This window comes from Nanorana parkeri, unplaced genomic scaffold (genome assembly GCF_000935625.1).
Source record: "Nanorana parkeri isolate BGI_ZX_2015 unplaced genomic scaffold, ASM93562v1 scaffold1465, whole genome shotgun sequence".
Lineage (NCBI taxonomy): Eukaryota > Metazoa > Chordata > Amphibia > Anura > Dicroglossidae > Nanorana > Nanorana parkeri.
In genome coordinates this window covers 192,614-214,930 of record NW_017307733.1, presented here as the reverse complement: position 1 = coordinate 214,930, position 22,317 = coordinate 192,614, and the positions used below count along the sequence as shown (strand labels likewise).

The following is a 22,317-nucleotide window of genomic DNA, read 5'->3' as shown; positions in this document are numbered from 1 at the left end:
CTTGGCGGGCACCCAAACAACCCTAGGTATGAAGCAAACAGTGCAGAAGTTTGAGAAACCCTGCAATGGATCGTTCATTTCCAATCAACCTGAAACCTTTGCGGATGAGAAAGTAGGCACTGGGAGGTAAAGAACTATTTTTAAATTAGACAGGAATCACTTTCACTGTCTCTGTATCCATACAACACCATTCCTTCTACCATCAATAATGCATAGCAAGAAAAAAAAAAGGCAACAGATGTAACTTTTCTTTTAGCAGAGCTATAGTTCTTGGTTACAAACAATATTACATCAGTGTGAGTACATTATCCTCCTCCATCATTGTGTCCAAGTTCTACCTTTACAGAGCACGTTTTCCTATTAGAGGAATAGCACACATTAATCATCTATGTGCAGTCTATAATTGTCCTGCATACTCCTACCTAGACTGTCATAATAAGAGGGAAGAAGGTCTCGCCTGTGTAGTTTTATTCCTATGCAAGAGCATTAGGATATCTGTGTTTGGGATTATTTGAAGCTCCAATTGGGCTTCAATTGTTACTGTCCCATGTTTATTTTCCTGGTAAATATTGCTAAAATAAAACATCTGGTATTAGCTGTACAAATTGCAGCAGGCAGAACATTGAGCTTTAAGGAAACGCCATACTGTGCACTGTCATCATGAGTGGATAACAGAATAAAAATGGTTAAACCTTTACAGCATGCAAGCTTACTAGTACAATTAACTGCACAATGCATGAAAAGAAGCTCAGAAATGTGAACTAAACATTAAGCAACTTTTTGGTGTTAGTGAAGACAGACAAAATATTAACAGTGTCAGATCTTGGTAACAGAGACAATAGTACTCTCCTTCTACTTCTTCTACCTAAAAAACAAGGCTATTTGGCGGCATCTTCCAGGTTAAAGAAAGAGCTCTCACATCGTTTATGCTCATTCCTATGTCAGGATCCTCTCTAATGGACAGCATGCTATGCTATGGAAGAAGCCAGTGTGGTAGACAATAGACAGCATTCATATCACCAGACAGAGAGCGGGGAGTAGAGCGGGGAGTAGACCGGAGAACGTCCGTACATGTAAACAGTGAGAGAGGAGAGCTGCACTCGCAGCCTTCCCCTCTTAGTTGTCAAAGGAGTTCCAGCACAGTGCTGTGCTAGAACTCCTGTATTGGAAGTGACAGGTTTAATAAAGAGAACCTGTCACCTCCAAATGCTATTACACAGGGGCTTATTAGCTCCTGTGTGACAGCAATAAAGTTAATTAATAAAACAAAATTTTTAAAGTGAAATTAAATATAAATTAAAAAAGTTACAAATAATAAGATCATAATTAAAAAAAATTAAAAAAAGGTGATTAAAAAGTAAAACACAAAAAGAAAAGGGGGAGGGGGGATGGGGTGGCATTGAGGAACCTGGCCTTGGCAGCAGGGAGAGTAAATCTGGCCCTGAGTGGAGTGTGCTTCTGATGTCATCACGCATGAAAGCTGCCACATGGGTCAAGTTCAGGGAGTACACATATACAGTGCCAAAATGTGGATGGCTAACTTCAGTGCAGAAGCAATGTGTACACTGTGATACAAGAATAAACAGGTTTATCTAATATAACTTGGTAAATCAGTGCACAGACCTGACACAAGTCATAAGAAAATTAGACTCCACAAGCACAAATACAACCATCATATGTCACGTCTAAAAGTATCAGTGAAAGTCTAAATATTCCCCATTGTTTCATGAAACGTGAAGGATGCTGTTCTGGAGAAAATAACTCCACAATCATACTCTGCATAGGAAATGAAGAATTGGAAAAAAAGAGAAATTCAGACAAAACGCCAAAAACAGTGTCCTCTCAAATATCAGGGAGACAAATCTCCTTTCAGCTCTTCAGAGCCATGCACATGCAGCTAAATAAATTATGCTACCGTTCTATCATGATTGATAGGGCTAGGACATGAATTCTTATTTCAAATGCGTTTGGGCTATATAGTTTTGCAATTGCTTGCAGGCAGTACCATCACTAACAAGGTCATGTTCCTTGTCAGTTTAAAGACAAAGGGCTTTGATTTGCTAAAAAAGAAGGTTTTCTTTTCATTTAATCTTCTGAACCTGTGTTTACTTCAAACATCCAATGTGCTAGGAAAGTTCTTGTTTTGGCTTAGTTTTTTTTTTTATTAGAATGTAGGTGAATGTTGGAGAATTAAATTAATGATTTCAAACAACTGATCTACAATGCTCAGCAGATCTTTAATCGACTTTTTAAAAATGTAGTGTATTGGTCTGGCTTTAGCAGTATAGGCTTTGACTGAATGCTATGGGTTACAGCATGCGAACAACATGCTGGTTAAACATCAGAACTTATGTATTTTTTATTAAAGAAGGTCTTAGATTACTTTAAATGGTCATTTGTTTTATATGACAATAATTAATGATATTTGAACTTGTGTCATAGAATGCCATGAAGCACAGCAAGCCTATGTCTAAAGACTATAAATTAATGCCAGTGAACATTACAGGTTTCCTATAAAGTTGGATTAATGGCAAATAGACTATGTCTACATGTCAATGTGAGGCTCATCCATCTACAGAAGATGTTTTCCCCAGGATGGCCTTATTAATTTTGGATTTTTGCTGCAAGCACAGTAATTACATAACTGGAACAAATTATCTGTTACAGCCCATCTCTCTCCAAATACAGTGAGCCGAGTAAATACAACAATTTACTGCATTGTGTATATTCCAGCAAACTGCCACTAATTTCATTTCAATGATTTTAATATATGCTTTCTATATTTCAATTATTTTCAGTGGTGCACAAAAGGCATATTTTGGGCATATAGGGTAGGCCATGGCACAACGGAAATCAGACTAGATTCTGATGATATCCTAACCCTAAGAGAAAGGTTAAATCGAAGGCCTTACTCTTGGAACAGGTAATGTAGCTAAGCTCAGCACCTAAAAACAAATCAGGCACCCAAGTTTACTTTTTGCATTTTGAACCAGTGCTACCATCTACCAGAAAACTACATAATAATCTATATGAAAAGAGCAACTTTAAAAAAGTCACTGTTTGGGAATAACAACCCCCACTCTCATATCCCGGAGATGGTGTGCTCAGGGCACAGAGCACACCTGGGAAAAGCGTAAGTTACAAAAGCTAATGTAGTTACCCATACAAACCACATTTTTGCTGCAGATTAAAGAGGAAACCAGAATGGTTCATTCTGGTAACTGCTTACTTTTTGCTCCAGTTTTTGGGAAATCAGCCCAGAAGCGTTAGAGCCATTAATAATGTTAGGGAATGAAGGGAGACATTAAAAGATCAAGTTACTAATTTAGCATTAATGGTTTGGATGACTGTTTGATTTCTGAAGAAGGCAGATTCTGTAAACAGATTGTCTTTTAAGCCTTAGGCCTCATGCAAACGTCAGTCTTGAGATTTCTGCCTCAAGAACCTGTGGATTATTGCGGCAGGAATTCCAGGTGTCCACACAGATGTTGCTGCTCTGCCCATTCAAGTTAATGACAGGTTGACCGCATCTGTAAGTGGCAGTCTGCATGTAGCGGGAAAGATGTTTGTACCTGGATGCAGAGAGCTTGCGCCTGGGGACAAACATCTCTCCTGATCCGCAGGTCATCGTGGAGAATAACATCATATTTAACTTTTTAGTCCTTTTTCCATATCTGTATAGCCACATATATAAAATTGTGTATTTAATGGTTTAGAGATGGGGATGGTATTTATCCATCTCTCCATTTTTGTTTTCTTGAAACACAATCTCAATATAGGGCTGCAGTAAAATGATTAGAAAAAAAAAAACCACCCTGTTTAATATTTAGTCTTACTTTTTTTACTAGTATTACAGGTGTACTAATTTCTGTAAGAACATTCAAAATAGTTTAAAATACTGGAAGAGAACATAATTATAAATCAGAACAAACACATTTAGAAATGAGGGTTCGCCGTGGTATCCTGCATGCTTATTGAGCTTTCATGCATGCACATATATTTGCTAGCCATGCTAAGCTGCTTGCATGGGTGATGCTGCAATCATAGGCTTGGCAGGGCCAATTAACAAAATGAATACCTGATTATAAGCTTGAACCAGAGGCACGGAGAACCCAATACACTAAAGAATGTTATTGAATGCTCTATAAAGAAGCAGCCTGTGTTTATGTAGAGAGAAATGATTATCCTCAATCAACTCTCTCACTAACTGCTCTTTGAAGACATCTGGCCTACCCTCAGTAGCAGCTGGAGAGATGGTCTCGGGTGTCAGGTACACAAGAACATCCCCCTCACGAGTATCCCCTAGGCTTGGAGTGATGTGCAAGATCGGGGAGGCCGGATTCGAGTCGGTTGTAAGGTCAAAACCATCTGGGATGCAACATAGGAACAATTTAGAATTTGTATAAAGTGTCTGCCTTTTACGTGCTGTGGCGTGTCCATGTGAAAAAAAAGGCCAAAGAAAGATCTCAAGTTGGTGACAGATAAGTACATTTGCAAACTAAATGAAATCAAATGACTATGAAAATATATGAAATGATAAAGCATTAGAGATCATAAGGCCACTAGAGTCTTGACTGATCGTCTTTCAAGGGGCTTGAAAAGCAAGTTTACATTTAAAACCAATAAAATCCTTGCTAGGCCAATGTTTACAACAAAAATAAACTATGCAACTAAAACAGACTATGAAAGATTAATAAATCACTAATGTAGAAAATGTGCAAATTAAACAGAGTTAATGAAACAACCAGACATTACATTTTCAATGGTCTACATAAGAAGATGCCAATGTCAAAAGGCAAGTACAAGTATAAAACAGGCAAAAGAACTGTGAGGTTGGAAGACCTGCTACAGTAATGACAAACAATTAAAACATTTAACTGAATCAACCCACAACAATGCAACCAGGTTATACAAAGCAGAAAACGAAGACATACATGATAAAAGAAAGATAGACATGAACCAGTAGATTTACATGCTGCAATGGTCCATTAGCATTTGAACATATGTAAGCATAACAAGTTGACGAGCAGTCAGGTGAAAGGACTTTCACACAGATGTGGCTAGTGTATCTGTTAAAGAAGAACTCCAGGATTTTTAAAGATTAACCCTAGCAGTGGGGCTACCCCTGCACTGCAAGGGTTAAGTGCTTGTTTTGTCTAGGGGGTGAGAAGAAATAAGAAATACTCACCCAATTCTCAGTCCCCCCTGGCTGCAATACCGATCCCCGCAGCCTCATCTCCATGAGCTCCGATGGTTATGTTATCAAATCTACTGCATTCCATTAGTCGTGAGGATGCCAAGGGACATATCACAGCTGGAGCAGAGAAAGGAGTGGTTACAGCCGCAGGGCCGATGATCGGGTAAGTACCCTTTCTTTATTTTCGCCCCTAGATCAAAACGAGCACCCACACTGCAAGGGTTCATTTTTTTAAATTCTGGAGTTCTTTTTTAAGCAAATGACAACACATTGCATTTATGATCATGAACAGAGGTATTGGGAAACAGAATGGAAAAAAAGTGGTTACATTCTGAAAAAAAGAGCTTCCTACCTCTGTGAACACCTTTTTGTGAGGTATGTCACCAAACTGTGGTCTAACTAATGAAATACAGAACCTGACAAGGACTTGCTTTTCTAAAGACGGAAATACATTTCTATAGCACTGTAGTTTGTGGTGTATGGTTTTCCACAATCCTGTTAATTGTAGTCTATGAGGCACAATTTCAAGCAAGGAGCAAACAGATTCTATCTAGGCTACTGCACACTCTCATTTAGCAAACCATTTGCAATGGATGTGTGTGTGCAGCCCCTCCAGCTGCAATTTTTGAATTCCGTTACAGATTTATCAGGCTACCCATTTACTTTTTCCACATAAAATTACACACCCACCAAAGAAGTGGCATATTTTATCTTGGAGCAGTAAAGGGGAGAGAGTAAAAATTATGTGGTCATCAATGAAGAATATGTTTCAGAAAATGCATCACCAATATTACTTTGCACAGTTTTGCTGTGTAGCCCAGTACGGATTTGTTACCTCTGTTATCAGTTGTTTTATGGCACCAAAATAAGGCACTTTATCCCACAAAACTGTAAGGTGAAAGAGGGGTCGATAGAAAGTGAGAGGACATACAGTGCAGGATACACACAGTTAATGCACACTGAGTATGTTGAGATGAGCTGCTACTCTAATGCACATTGAATATTTATGTCAGCCTAAACCTATTACATAGAAAGTAAGCATCAGTTATGGCAAAGCACATTAGTTTGTAAGTGCACGTAAGCATTAAACAAATACATCCCATTTAAAATGCCTAAACTTCAGGTAGCTATATAATAGAGGTAACAAAGAGTTTGATCTCGTAGACCTCACTGGAAACCTTGAAGCCCAGAGATCGATAATGTGAAAAAGCCCCAGGGATGGGCTACAAGAAACTTGAGGTGGATCTCTCAGTAACGTCATAAGTCTGCATGAATATATTCCTATCATTTCACAATATTAAAGCAAAAATATAATTTTTCAGAAAAACTCTACCTTTTACCTTTAAAAAAAGTGTCCGTAAATAAGAGCCAAGTGACTGTGCCTAGGCTGAGATGATGTCTTCAGTCAGCTGCATGACTTGATGAACACATGGTCTCTTTTAATGCATGTAAGCTTAAGACAAACCCCAGAATTCGTAGAGTGTCATATATTCTATGTGGAAATCATCTCTGGGCAGTGCAATAAATGGCAGAACCTGCGACAAATTCATGTACATGTCGGTAAGCTGTATATAAATATGTCACAACTCTGACAGAAGCCTCTCTCATGTAAATTATAAGGTGTGAGGCTGGAGCAGGGGGTAGAGCTATGTCAGATATTTGTGAACATAGCCAGAGCACCCCAGACACCAAGATTTATAAGAATGTGTCATCTCTGAGCTGGCACATTCCAGGAAACAGATGCCGACTCTGGGTAATACCTGAACCAAGAGGGTGCCTTCCTTTTCATGGCAAAAGAGGATAAAGGAGTTGTCAGGGCGGTAACTGTGATCTCTACGAGAGGTAATAAATAACTAACACATTACTAAGCATGCATGCCTTTAACTTTTAGATAAATATTGTATGTACTAGGTCTACTTTAGGAAATTAAATTTCTGTTTGCACATTACAGTACCCTGGGAATTAGGGCACCTGTGAAGGTGTGCAACCATAGAGACTGCCACCTTTAAATGCCAGAATTATATGGCTGACTGCAGATAAGGACTTTTGAAGAGCTTTAATTCAGGTTTAATTAAAAAAAAAAAAACAGCTACAATACTAGAATACAGAACCTGTCACTTTGACATTGCGATGTTACTGCACAGCCGGGCTTAAAGAAAAATGCCTATATAGGACTGCAGAGACAAGTTATATGTTGCTTTTCTATCTATATAATGGTACACCTACTGGTAAACTTGTTCTGGCATAAAAGCAAAACTCCAGCCAAAATCTTAGAATCTGATTTGCATGCCCTACATGTGTCTTACTTTACTTTGATAGCTGTAAGAGTCCTTCATGGACACAGTCCAATACGCCTCCCTACCCCAAAAATCAAGTTAATTGCAGAAGTTCTGTTTACGTGGCCACCTACCTACCTTTAAACTGCTGACTGGATATCAAAAGGAAAACATACACACTGATAACCTCCTGTAAACAGGCGCCCAAAGCTAGACTGACAACACTGTGCAATCGGTCTTCATTTTAATTCTGTTGTGCAGTGGGAAGCTAGGACAGATTTCCAATAATTAAACTAGCAGTAGTTAAATACATTATTGGTATTTTAATTGAGGAAAAAACCCATAAGAGAAGGAGGACACATTTGTTTCATGTATTTAAAATTGCACTGTGCTTTTTTGGAACATAGCCTGACATTTTCATCCAAATCTGGAAAGGGAGTAACCAGCTAAATTAAATGCAGTGAACACAAGCAACAGGTGTGTGTAAGTCCTTATCTTGCATACTGTTTAAGCAGGGCTTTTAATTATTTTCAATTTTAGACCCAGAACAGTGCATAAAATAAAAAAAAATTAGATATTTTTATTCTGTTCTCACTTCCTTTTTGCCTTCAGAGATTGCAAAGTTAGAGATTTCACCAGTCCTACTGACAATCTACTAGGGATGCAACGATACTAGTATCGGTGCCGATACCGAGTATTTGGGCGAGTACTCGTACACACCCAAATGCTCCAGATACCGGAAGTTTCAGTATCAGGAAGCTGGGCAGTGAGTCATTAAATTCCTTAATGGGACTTTCCGGTACCGGTAGTCGGTGAATACCGAAAAATAAATATCGGTATTCATATACGATATTGAAAAAATGGTATCGGTGCATCCTTACAATCTACATAGGCAGAGGTAATTGTAGAAAGACCCTGGCAAATCAGCAACAAGGGCAAGTAATATTCTCCAATCTTTGCCCTTAAGCAATGTCCTTATAAAAATAATCTACATTTATCTGTCACACCATAAATAAATTACATTAAAAAAAGGTCAAAGACCACCAAGTTGAGTCTCTCATAAGCTCCAGCAGTTTTAGTTCAGATGGAGGCAAAAATCTAGAAATACTGCTAAAAAGGAGATTCGATGATACAAACAAACAAAAAAAGTTACAAACATTAAAAAGGTATTGCTCATAGCATCCAGGAACTTTATATGCTAGTTACATTCCTCTAGAAATTTTTTTGCACATGACCAATTCTCTATACCCCCCAAAGATTTTCCGGACTGGGATGCAATGGTGCAACACTGGCATGTTGTTGACCGCTCCCTTTAAATACAAAATGTCAAGAAGGAAGTTTGTACGGGGTTTCAAAAATAATATACACCTACATTTACAATGTAAAATAATGCAACTAAATGATTATAATAAATACAGCTAGGACTAGACATTTCTTTGATTCTGGGACTAGACTTTTTATTTATTCATTCTATCCTTCCAAAAGTAGAGGATTTAAAGACACAAAAAAACATGGCACCAGTAAGAAATCTGTTAAAGACTATAGTCATTACCCTCTCTCCTCCAGCGATGTCTACGTATAGAAGCTGTGGTGATGGCCGTTCGAGAGATACGGGGGACTGTTGGCGTCACTTCAACTTTCAATACTTTCTGCCCTTGTTGTGATGAGTCCGGAGCATCAAACGGCAGGGAATTTTTCATAGCATTTGCAACCTGACAAGAGATGAGTATAGTAAGTCCCCTACATACAAACATTCAAGTTGTGAACTTTCAAAGATACCAACATGCGTTCACATGTCCAATCATGTAAGTTAGTTCACGTGTCTGGCATACATTGTCATGTGTGTGTGTGTGCGCTTTTGTGTACTTTACAGTACTGTATAGAGTACAGTATCTTTATTTCAAGCCCAGGATGTCCGGGCGCAAGCGTAAAAGCAGCAGTGATGTAGCTGGGCACCTAGGCTAACTTTGTTGGACTTGCAAACAAATTGGACTTACAGACACGGTCTCAGAATGGAACTCATTCACCTTTGAAATAGAATTGCCTGCAACAGTGCTTGCATAGATTGACAGCCAACAATACTTTCACTTATCTTCTACCGTGCACAACCAGATAAATCTTGCTTATACTTTAACTTCACTGTGAACGGTGACCCCAGAGCACACAAAACTATTCACTTACCAATAGGGGCTGAGAGTAGAGCTCCAGCTGGGCCCGATAGATGATGTCATCAAGAACCTCCTGCCCAAGGTCCCATTCTCCATTGTATCTGTACAAAGGCAGAGCAACAAATAACATACTCTAGTAAGAACTATTTGCTAAATATTCACAGAAATAACATGATCATGAAAGTCTATGAAACAGCTTAAAACCGTGACTGTAGCTTTGTTAAAAGCATAGTTTTAGATAGCTGCAGTCTGAAACGTGAAGAAATAAAATACTTTCATTATTAAGTAATATTAATGCAGAAGAACAAACAATGTTGATATAGAAGGACTGGGGGAAATAAAGCTGAGCATCATCGATTTTACTAGAGTTGGACAGAAAAGAAAGCAAGCTAAGACTAGTTCTTGAGGGCAACACGTTCAGTTCTCACTTCCGGCAATGTTAGCAATGACCACCATTGCATAAGAAATCACAGTGATGTTTGTGGTTTATGGTGAACTGAAGAACTTGATTCCCATTAAACTCAGCTCAACCCAAGGACCCTTCTTTAATATCTCTGCATGACATACAGCCCTATGAAAGTATAGGTACCCATGTGAGCCAGTAAGAAGTCATGTCTTAGCTGGTATGATACAATTATTGTTACGTGAAAACAGATTGGCTGCAGTAAGTTCATTAGTCCAAGTTCACACCACCACGGAAGAAAAACTGGATCAAATATAACTCAATTTTCCATGCTGCTCGTCAGGTGAAAGTAGTTGCTCACATTGGTTCAAATGTGGAACATACCATGACCGCAATGTATTAAGGAAGAATGAGATATGCATAAATAAGCTAGTTTTAAAAAGTAAATGACGGACTCTGATGAGTGTAACAGCACATCTCATGTGTTTTGGGAACACTTACATTGCATGATAGATACCAGTGAGTAGTTGGACCATGAAGCCAGGATCCAGCACAACACGACCACACATCTCTTTCCAGCGCTTCTCATGCTGCCGCGGGAAGCCACCAACACACAGTCTGCAGTAAAAAAAGAAAAACACAATAATTCCTAGTACTAACATTAAGGAGTGATGTACATCACCTGAAACAACTGACATGCTATAGCATGTCATCTCTAGCCCCTCCTAGCACTATCTGCACCTAAAGTGACCACTTAAAGGAAACCTGCCCCCAAATTAAAATATATAGGTTGACATTAATGGCCTCCTTTTAAAGATAAGTTGCCTGGCTGTATTTATAATATGATGTATATCAACAGTTTTTAGTCGTAACTGCTCACATTTTTACAAATCTATATTATTGTGTATTTTTTCAAAAAAGCTTTGCCTTCCATTTACAACAGAACTGTGACAACCATTACACAACACAATTCATGCAAGGATCTGAAAATAATCAGGTATACATAGGAAAGTAAACTAGGAAAGTAAACTACAAGGCACAAGTTTAAAAGATTTTGTAGGGTACCCTCAGCATTTTTGCACCTTTGGTATGGAATCCCAATTTTTAATTTTGTTATAATAGAAGGGTCATAAAATATGTGGTTGTCAATGCAGCTTTCTGGAAGACAATGGCACCCCCACCTCTAAAAAACCTAATTATTTTTTTCAAGATCCTGCATACCTCTAATCTAGAGTATGATCTTATCAGTGGTACCCAACTAAATCTGGACTCCTCTGTTTGTACACTGTTCTTTTCACACACCAAGGAGTATTGTTTTAGAACCCCCAAAAGTTGTAATCTCCATTGAAATATGTTGAATAGCTGACAGCCAGAGGAGACACAAGAGATTGCGGTACTATGCCAAGTCTCCTGTAAAGACCAGACTATTCTGGTCTGCAGTATTCCTTGCTAGCCCCCAGGTGCTAAGTGCTGGCAATGCACATTTTGGCCTGCCGCCAATTATAAGGTTAGCCTTTCCTACTCACCTAGAACCCATTCTGCATAGTGACTGGTAGGAGGAAGGCGGCATGTACACAATAGCAGAGTTGTAGCACAACATGAGAAAGGTCAGTACGTCAAACCTGTAAGCATTTAAAAAAGTAATTTATGACTCACATGTAACCAAAGAAACCATCTCAGCATGTTCACTTCCCATTAGAGCCCTTTCTTACCTGTTTTGTGCTGTAAAGGTTTCTCTTTGGGGGTGCAGATCACTGTAAACAACCCTGATGAGATCATGCTGACTCAAAGCTCCTTCCGTCAGAGCCATAGACCCTAATGCTGATGGCTAACCAAAACATTGGAATTAAGAATAAGAAGATGCACAAAGGAAAGAGAACAAAGAAAACAAAAGTAAGCATGACATACAATATGAAGGTGTAAATACACATGTATAAGCCAATAAGTTCAAATTTAAATCATGAACTCAATCAAAAGGTAATATACAGAATACAATATATAAAATAAATGCAGCTATTTACGTTGATACATGTTAACGATTATAAAACAGCTCAAGCTTTGCTGGTTAGATCAGTGGTGATCAACTTTGTAAAATTGAAGGGCCTCAAGTATGGGTCCTGAAATGTTCAGAGGGCCACACAGTAGAATATCTTTATAAATTAAAGAAAGACCGTAGACATATAAATAAACATTCACAGTGCATTTTGCAAAAACGTTTCAATGTGTTGAGGAGGTGCACTGCGATAAGGCATCAAATTAATTTTGAATGGACTGTCAATACACATCTATGGGTTGAGGTAACATGCTTTACTGCAATTACAGTAATGGACAACCTGTGCGTTGCAGTAACATTTATTTTGAAAAGGACTCCAATGCATATTGTAATTGCACTCCAACACCTAAGAGTTGTAGTGAACCACAATGCACAGATCGGAACAATGTGTGTGTGTGTTAACATACATTTTAGGTCAGAGCCAATTCAGACTTACACACATGGAACTTTCATATCCAATCGCACCCCAACATGCAATTACAGTAGTTGGCAACACACTTTTTTTGGGTGGTATGTGGGCAGCCCATTCAAAATTGATAGGATGCCTTAACGCAACACAAGAACTCATGAAATACTGTGCATTAACATGCAAGTGGTAATATCTGAAGGGGGATTCAGAGTAGTTTAACAAGAGTACATACAGTAGTTCTATACCTAAAATAATTATATCAACTCAGATTAACTTCTATTTTCTTTTCATTCTCCTGTTCCTCTGTAGCACTCAATCTCCATTAGCAGGGAGGGACTGACAGGCTTTGATCTCAGCTGTAAGTCCCAGCTGCACACAGTCACATGACCTTGCCACATGGGCTTGGCAGGAAGTACACTCAGCCAGCTTTATCTGTAGAAGGCATAACAAATAGCCATTGATATTTGTTTTCCCTTTTTCTCCCTGGTGCCCAACATGCAAGGCTCTGCTAGCACAGCTGAAGAAGGTACAGGCCACACAGAGTCATCAATATGAAGTCCCCCTTTGCAGCTTTAAAGGAGAACTATGAGGTGAGTGATTCTCACTCAACTTCTTAGTTCAAGCCAACGTGTGACAATTAAACTGTCACACGTTGGCTCTATAGATCGGGAAGTGAGCGAACGCATACCGTCGCTCGCTCACTTCTCGATCATGTCCCTGCAGAGAGCGGTCACTGTCAGTCACTGTTCCCCGAAGGGATTCCCTGCTCCGATCCTCCAGCGCTAACTGGGGGAATGGACGGGGGGAGGTGGGGGCGGGCACAGCTGGCTCTGCTTCTAGATAGGCAGAGCCAGTTGTCACTCACGCAGCTGGGTGGGTCTCGACAGCATTGTAGGGATTCATTGTAGGGATCAGTCCCGGCTGCGGTGCTCTCAATATATAGCGAGCTGTAGCTCGCTATATATAGTGAGCTTTGGATCACGGGAGGATGCTAGTATATGTCCTTCTGTGACCCTTAAGAGAACTATGGAATAAAAATGTTACCCCATAGTTCTCTTAACCCGCTCCACAATTAACAAGATTTTGAAGTGTGCATGTGGGATTTTGTGCACATTCAGCCAAAAGAGCATTTAAGAGGTCAGGTACCTATGCTGACATTGCAAAAATTGCCAGCACGCCAGTACCATTACCTGTAGAAACCTTCGCCACTTAAACCCTTGTCTTCTTTACTCTGCAACAGACCACCTTTATGACAAAATCACAATCCTTTCCTGCCCAGACCTTGCCACTTTTCTCTACAATAACTCACTTTCCTCCTGCATGGACACACTTGCCCAGGCACCACTCACAGAATTAGGACCCGACCACTACAGCCATGACAGACAGATGACACTAAAAGACTAAGAAGACATAGTCGCGCTCTTGAGCGACTATAGCGTAAATCCAAATCCATACAAGACTTCACCCTATATAAACCCGTCCTCCAAAAATACAGTACCTGCCTCTACACAGCCAAACAGACCTATTTCATCACACTCATTAACACCCTTTAATCCAGTCCCTGTCAACTCTTTTCTACCTTTAACTCCCTACTTCATCCCCCGCCGCCTGCTTCAACCAATTCACTCTCACTCAGGAGATTGCCAATCACTTCAAAGACAAATCTGCCACCACATTCAATACTCTCTTCATCTGATCTTGTCACTGCAGACGAAGTAGCTACTCTTTTATCCAACACCCACCTAACTACCTGCCCCTTGGACCCAAACTACTCTGGTCAACCTACAGCAGGTCACCTCTATTCTACAATCTCTAACTCACATCTTCAACCTCTCCCTTTCCACTGGCATCGCACCTACACCTCTAAAACAAGCATTGGTGAACCCCATTTTAAAAAAGCCCTCAATGAAGCCCACCAGTCTGAACAATTTGAGACCCATCTCCTTGCTCCCATTTACCTTCAAACTTGAACGCCTAGACTACAACTGCCTGAACCACCACCTTACTGCTAACGACCTCCTTAACCCCTTCGAATCTGGCTTTCGTCCGCAACACTCCACAGAAACTGCCCTTCTAAAACTCATTAACGGTTTACTAACCGCTAAAACCAAAGGCCACTACTCTGTACTCATACGCCTGGACCTTTCTGCTTTTGACACAGTTGACCACCCTCATCTTCTCAATAAACTCTAATACCTTGGCCTCCAAGACTCTGTTCTTTCATGGTTCACCTCCTACCTATCCCAGCGCACACCTTCAGTGTCACCTATAACTCTACCCTTTTAAGAAGCAGCTTTTTGTTTTTCCTTTTTTATCTCCTGGTAGTCAGTACTTCACCCATTTAAACTCAATATAATATATAATAATATAGCTACATACCATTTTTAGTAACCTTTTTGGGGAAGTAACCTTTTTTTTTCTTCCCCAAGAAATGAACTTTCCAAGTAGAATGAAAGCGCTATATAGTTCATATAGAATTCAATTTTTCTACAGTTTGTAGTTTTACAGTCTGAAAATAAAATGTTTTTTGGCTGAATTTAAGATGACCTCTCTATATAAAATAGTCCAGATAAGTGAACTGTAAAACAAAACCTACAAAGTTTTCTGAATTACCGGTATGTACAAATAAAACTGACTGCATAACTGTTCATCCCCTTTTATTGTGAAACTTCTAAACATCTGCTGCAAATCGCATTCTTCAGAAGTCATAAATAGTTGAATAGATTCAACCTATGTGCAACTCAAGTGTTACAAAATTCAGAATAAATCCACCTGTTCCTAGAGGACCACAGAGTTTGTCAGAGAAAAAGGAAAGGAAGGGGGAGAACGTTGGAAACCAAGAAATGTCTATGTTCAATTAAAAAAATGAAAATTAATAAAAAATATTCTGCACCTTTAAAGTATTACCCATGCTGTCTAAATTAGATGGTAGAAATCCCAGGTATGGCTACATATGGAAGTCACTTTATATATCCCAAAATATATGACTGTATGAGCTCTTTAGGGCATCACTTAGGAAAAGGAATGAGTTGGGTGATTTTGTTGAGAAATTACGAAATTTGATACACAAGAGAAAGTGGAAATTTAATTTCGCTTGATGCTTAGGCAAAAAAGCTTTTATTTTTTTTAAAACAAAAAGGTTCCGTCTTTAGAAAGTATGCTTTCCTTAGTGTATTTTGGGTAATCTACTTTATATAAGGGCTCATGTATAAGGGAGAGCGGATATTGCTATCCGTTCTCTTTTATGCACTGCTCCACTACACTTATTGCAGCCATTCCTATTCATAAAAATCAGGCTGCAGTGAGTAGCCAGCAAAGCCCTATGGAGTTCTCTTTGCTCAGTGGAGCAGAGAGACCACCTGGCTTTTTTTTTTTTTCAATTGCTTAAAGAACTTTTTTTCATTTCTGATACTGTCAGCTTTAGAGCTTGGAGGCCTGAGAGACGAAGAGCACATTTGTAAAGCATATCACCGTGCTTTATAAATGTGTGGTGCAACCATACCACTGCTTTTTAAATCAGCTCCTTAGTATTCCTTGTATTTGGTTTTCTCAACTTTTATAAAGTTTTTTGTATACTGTTCCTTGTACATTTTTTTATCATTACTTTTTTCACCATCCATTTTATTTCCGTTTGACGAATTTTTTTTTAAATAAATGGGGGATCATTTTGTGGCACAAGAACAGGTCCAGGATAGAAGAAAGGAGCCTGCAAAACTCTCAGGGACAATTTAAAGCCTACTGTACCCTGAAGAAAAAAAAAACATTGTTTTGCCTTCCTATTGATTACAAAGCATTTTGCTGAAATCTCCAGGATTTTGGGGAAAAAAAGAAAACTCTTGGTTTCACTCATCCATAATGAAACGTTTGTTACAACTTGTACAATGCCTGATTGTGGTAAATGATACTCAGATCGATAGTACTGCTTGTGAATATCCAGCCTTAGAACCAGAAGGGGCAGTGTACTACAAAGTAACAATCAGAGATTCCTGTCAAACATTATCCTTGCTGTTGTAAACAACACTTCTGAATTGAACTTCGGGCATAATTATTCTTAACCCTTGCAGCACTGCAAGGGTTAAGTGCTCGCTTATGTCTAGGGGCGAAAATAAGAAAGTTAAACTCACCTGAACCTCGCAGCTGGCTGACTATTAGACCGGTCCCTTCGACCTGTCTCCTCCTCCACTCTAGCACTGAAATGTCCCTTGGCGTCCTCACATCCTAAACATTGTATAGACGTGATGACTCACAGGACCTTAGACTGCTGGAGTGGAGGGGGGAGACAAGCTGAAGAGACTGGCCTAACAGCCAGCTGGCTGCGAGGCTCAGGTGAGTTTAAAAGAGAACTATGAGTTAAGTGTTTTTCGCCATAGTTCTCTTTAGGGTCACGGGAGTACATACAGTAACCTCCTCCCATGACCCAAAGCTCAGTATACAGCGGCTATTGCCCACGATATACTGGGAGCATCACAGGTGGGACGGATCCCAACAATACTTCTGGATCCACCCAGCTGCGTTTAGAATACATTTTGACCGGAGTTCTTTAACCCCTTCGTGACTTACGACGTACAGTGTTGCCCCCCCATGTGATAGCAGTCAAAGTAAAGTTAAAAAAAAAAACAAAAAACTTTTTAAAATTAAAATGAAATAATCTAATAATTTTTTTTTTGTAAAAGTACCCCGCCCCCGCGAGCACGCGCGTCGCCACGTAAACACGCGTCGGGTGCGCCTACGCATGAAAACGACGAACGCGCTACACATGTTGGGTATCGCCACGCACGCCGGAGTGAGAGCAATAATCCTAGGGCCAGTATTTTGGGGTATTTCTAAATTGATGACCTGTGGGGGCTTTTAAAGTGTCTTTTATTGACTTTTTGGGGTACTGCAGTTTTTCGCCGTTTCACGGTCGCACGCAATCTGTAAACTGGGCATGTTGGGTATCGTTTTACTAGTTGTAACCTCATCTTTTATATTTCATTTAAAAAATGGGTAATTTGTTGTGTTTTGGGGCATTTAATTAAATTTGTCACTAAATTTTGGGGTTTAATAAGGAGTTGCGCTAATATTGCGCAACATAAAAATTTTCAACTACCACCATTTTATTCTATAGGGTCTTGGCATTCAGAAAATATATAATGTTGGGGGGTTTTACGTCATTTTCAGGCCTAAAATGTGGAATATAACATGGGTGCAAAAATTGAAAAAAGGGCCTCAGTCATGAAGGGGTTAACACAAAAAAATCTGACAGTATGAATGTATTTAACAATGTTCAACAACCATTTAACCACTCTTCCTTTATTTAATTTATATAGTTAAACAGCTCATCTGCTTTGGCTGTGAAGATAGTGTAAATATAGTACTGGTCTGCCTTTCTTGCTTACCTCATGATATATTGAAGGCTTTGATAATGATGGTATTGTAAATGACAGTACTTTATTGTTTCCATCTTTGTCAGCAATTTCCTATAAATCAGTGAAACAATATCATTAAAAAGGTACAATTCGCCAGTAAGCACTGAAAATGAAGTCTGTGTCATTGTATTTATTGTTTTGGGACAATAGGACTGGACTTACACTACAGCATTATATAAATGTGGTTTAGATTGCACATTTAAAACCAAAGTTTGCTATTTTTTTGTGTCACATCAAAACTAAGAAAACCGTGCACTAGAACAAAAACACAAACTACAACACAGAATTTGTAAAGTGCCCCAGTCATGAGAGACATGGGCTGCCGTTACTAGCCTCCTTCTAGAAAATTCTTGTTGCCTGGCGTGAATGCTTTTTGAGTCACAGATCTGGAACACACTTGCTGTAAATGAGTGTCAGAAAATAATGGAATTCATTTTCCCTATACTTGTTCCAGGTCAGTGGCTCTGAAGCCAATACATCAGCTGAAAACCAGGGAACTAAAATTTTCATAAGGAATTGTCAGCAATGTCAGCTGCCATGATTCCCTTGTAACAGGTTTCCTTTAAAGGGCTGAAGGGTGAATCCAACCTAAAAGGTGGCCATACAGTTTGTGAATTTCGTCCGGTTCTTGATGAAGCCGACATTCTCACAGTGGGTGCAGCTGTCGGCATCCTTTCGGGCCGCATCCCTCGATCAGCTGATTGAAAGAGCTGGTTGGAAAATCTTAGTATGAACAGAGCCGGCAGCCAATGTGTTTGGGTAATCTCCCAGTGGCCGCCGTCACAATACAAAAGGAAACAATGCGGATTCCTCAGTCAACTAACTTGCAGTGTTGATGGAGGAATCTGCTCTATTTACTTTTTGTTCAGCCCACGGGTTAAACAAAAAAAAAAAAAAGTATGGCTGCAACAACTAATCGACATAATCGATTATTGAAAAAGTTGTCAACTTTTTCAATCATCGATTAATCGGCTTCCGATTGGTTGGCTCTGTTCACGGCTCCACACGCTGCGCGCCACACTTCCTCCCCACCTCACGCTCGCATCCACGCTCCACACGCCGCACCTCCTCCCCGCCTCACCGCCCACATCCACGATCAGCACAGGGACGTAGGGAGAAGTAGTAAGGAGGAGCAGGTGTGGGGGGATGACAGCCGCCGATAGACAGGCCCGATCTCAGAAGCAAGTTGCTGGAAGACTGCTCAGGTAAGCCTGCACTTTCCCACACATGGTGCTCTATAATGTATTGCTGGGATTTGGATTCCTCTATAGCTGATGGTACATTGTGCTGTATATTATACATAGGAATACAAATCCCAGCCATACATTATACACTGTATGTATAGTGTACTATTGCTGGGATTTGTTGTACTCCTCTATAGCTGGTGGTATTCTACATTGCGCTGTATAGAGGACTACAAATCCCAGCAATAATACATTATACAGCGCAATGCGGAATACCACAAGCTATAGAAGAGTACAAAACCCAGCAATAGTACATTATATAGTGCAATGCAGAATACCACCATAATGTACTATTGCTGGGATTTGTTGTATTTCTCTATAGCCGGTGCCATTCTGCATTCATTGCTGTATAATTTTACACTTTCCATTTCACTATATTGCACACCACACTTTTTTTTTTTTCTGTTTTAGTCCACCGCTCCAAGCTTGCTCCTGTGATGGACTACAACCTCAATACAAACTAGTAGTCCCATCACTGGACCCATTTTTTAAATTTTATTTTTTTTATCAGATTAACCGAACTTAATAATCTGTTAACTAATCGATTTTGAAAATAATCGTTAGCTGCAGCTCTAAAAAGAAGAGCAGTGTATGGCCAACTTTTGACAAGGAAGAAACACACGTAATATTTTTTCAATAGTAACATACCCTTTATCACAAGTACTTCTACTATACGCTTGTACTACATAGTAGGACACATTTAAAGACAAAGCAGGATGCATAACAAAAAGGATTAGAAACAAATCTGAATATTCAAGTGTTAGTCAGTTTTCGGTTATAGGTAAGTTCTCAGCTAAAGCAGCACAGTGGGCTAAAGTGGATGTGATGCCCACAGCTGTTAGCTTTTGTTCCCAAAAGAAGAAATTCCATTCCAATTCCATATTTTGTAATATAATGTTATTGGTCTGATAAACCTGACACAAATTTAGATCTTTGCAACCTGGGAGTCTTCAGTACAATGACTGAGGGCAACTCACCCCTAGAAACCTCATTCCCTACTGGTGGTATTGTCCTACTACTTTTCCCAAAGATTTGCACAGAACTTCAGGTAACATTTCAGGCATCCCTAGTTCGGTCTAGATTTTCTTCAGTTTTTAATCTTGTAATCTAGTGATATACTGGGAAAACGTGTTTCAAACCTACAGGGATGACAAGATGCAGGTTTTCTACTGTAGGACACAGGGATTCAAAGTGTAAGTATAGGAGGCATTCTCCTCTTCTTCTCAGCCTGTTTGAGAAAGTTACTGCAAATTCCTTTATTATTTACATTAGAAAAATAGAATGATAGAAAGTGGGGTTTTCCATTACCTTGCACAAAACATATAGTTAGAATGTGATTTGTTGCTGTGGGCAACACCTTTACTTTACGTCCATCATGTATTTAATTGCAATGCCTGGTAGATATTAATAGGACAGTTGCAGTTATCAGCTAAAAAATAAAATGCAATCAGGCAATTCTCAGTTTATTACTGAATTATGTCCACTGGTAAAGAATGGAAAGAGGAAGGGAGTTGTTTTTCAATGCAAAGACTGCAAACTGGCAGCAAGCCTGAAGTAAGGTGGGGATCAAAAAATGATGTCCTGTCCTTCAGTGCTGATTGGTAGTGAGCAGCTACAGTGCAACATTCTGCATCAATGTGCTGGTGCAGTATTAGCCTGCCCATATTCCTCATTCCTTGCAGCAAGGATTTCCAGAATAAGATATCAAATGGACAGGATGATTACAAATAAGTTTGAAAAAAGTGAGCTGCACTATCTCAAAAATGGCCCTTACCAGATTGTAAATTCCCAGCAAAAGAGCTTCAATACAGCCGTTGCTCTGCCGATCACGACTGGCAGTGAGGCGTAGGTAGATGGATATCAACTCTGGCAGGAATTGCATGGTAAACCTCTTCAGTCGTACTTCTGAGCTGCGATAGAGCTCAAAAAGCTGGTGGCAGATTGGTTCCAGAAGCTGAAAATATAAAACAAAAAGCAGATAAAATTGCGATACCCTCAAATCTGACATATTAAGAGGAAAGTGCAGCCCGGGGAACAATACAAAAAGTGCACAATATCCTTAGTTCATTGTTTACTGAAATGGAAGCTTGCATACGCATAGTACAGTAAAAATCTGTAATAACACAAATATTTAGGGGCTCTGTCCTTGGATCACCTTCAAAATATAGACAAAGACTGGACACTGACAAACGTGAACAAAGCATATTGATTTTTTTTCAAAAAAGTTAACCACTGCTTTTCCCTATAAAGAGTATCTAGCACAAACGTTCTCGTAGTTTTAGCCCTCAAAACATCTACATGCCAGAGATGCTGCGGTAGATAGCCTATTCATTTGGATGGGCTGTCTACCATAGCTAAATTGCACAAAAAAAGTGCAGGTACACTCTGTTACCATTGCATCATATCACATGGTAATAGGTTACCCTGTGATGTGGTGTGATACAACCCACATACGATGGCTAGGTGTGTTGAGGAGCCATTACGAAATAATCACGCTGCTGTGCACCTAACATTGCAACATGCGATGTGAGATCTTGTCCGGCATCACACATGCTCCCTCCCACATCAAAGATGTAGACAGAGCCTTAGATAGAAAAGCAGAAGGTTAGAACTCCTGCAAAATGTTTATAGTCGTTTCCACACTGGGGAGATTTAACATTTACATGGTGACCACTGTCACTTAGCCTGAAAGTAAGTAACATTTTTGAGTTGCCATTAACCCGTTCGCTGCCAAGCCCTCCAGAACATTTTTCAAATCAGCTGGCCACGCCATTTTTGAATTTTCTGCAATTGTTTCCTATTGATTTGATTTTCAACTGCTGCGTTGCTAGCGTTTGTAAAAGACCCCCCAAACCATATATTTTCTGAAAGCGCAGGCCCGGTAGAATAAAAAGATGGTGATACAAAATTTGTAGGCCCTGCGATAATTGCGCAAATGTTTCTCAAATTAATATTAAACCGATAAAAATACACAATTCAATTGATAAAACACACCAAAATCAGTATCCGTGCACAAAAAAAATAATTTTCTGACTAAATCTAAAAGATAAAACTGTATTGAGTTAATAAATAACAAATATTAGCAAATTTGTAATTGCGCCTTTTTGCGAAAAGGTAAAAAAATGAAGGTATGCAAAACTGTAAATAATCGACTTATGT

General features: G+C 39.4%; 1 protein-coding gene across 1 annotated transcript in view; it reads right to left on the bottom strand.

Annotated features, from left to right (window-relative positions):
* Positions 1 to 22,317, bottom strand: part of FAM126B (family with sequence similarity 126 member B) — a 98,311-nt gene that overhangs the window by 4,605 nt on the left and 71,389 nt on the right. Inside the window, exons 6-13 of the mRNA XM_018570155.1 lie at positions 20,933 to 21,112; positions 17,885 to 17,965; positions 11,757 to 11,872; positions 11,571 to 11,666; positions 10,546 to 10,662; positions 9,655 to 9,742; positions 9,026 to 9,185; positions 4,234 to 4,368 (exon numbers count right to left, since the gene is read on the bottom strand). Coding sequence (XP_018425657.1) covers positions 4,234 to 4,368; positions 9,026 to 9,185; positions 9,655 to 9,742; positions 10,546 to 10,662; positions 11,571 to 11,666; positions 11,757 to 11,872; positions 17,885 to 17,965; positions 20,933 to 21,112 — 973 coding nt within the window. The remainder of the gene's footprint in view (positions 1 to 4,233; positions 4,369 to 9,025; positions 9,186 to 9,654; positions 9,743 to 10,545; positions 10,663 to 11,570; positions 11,667 to 11,756; positions 11,873 to 17,884; positions 17,966 to 20,932; positions 21,113 to 22,317) is intronic.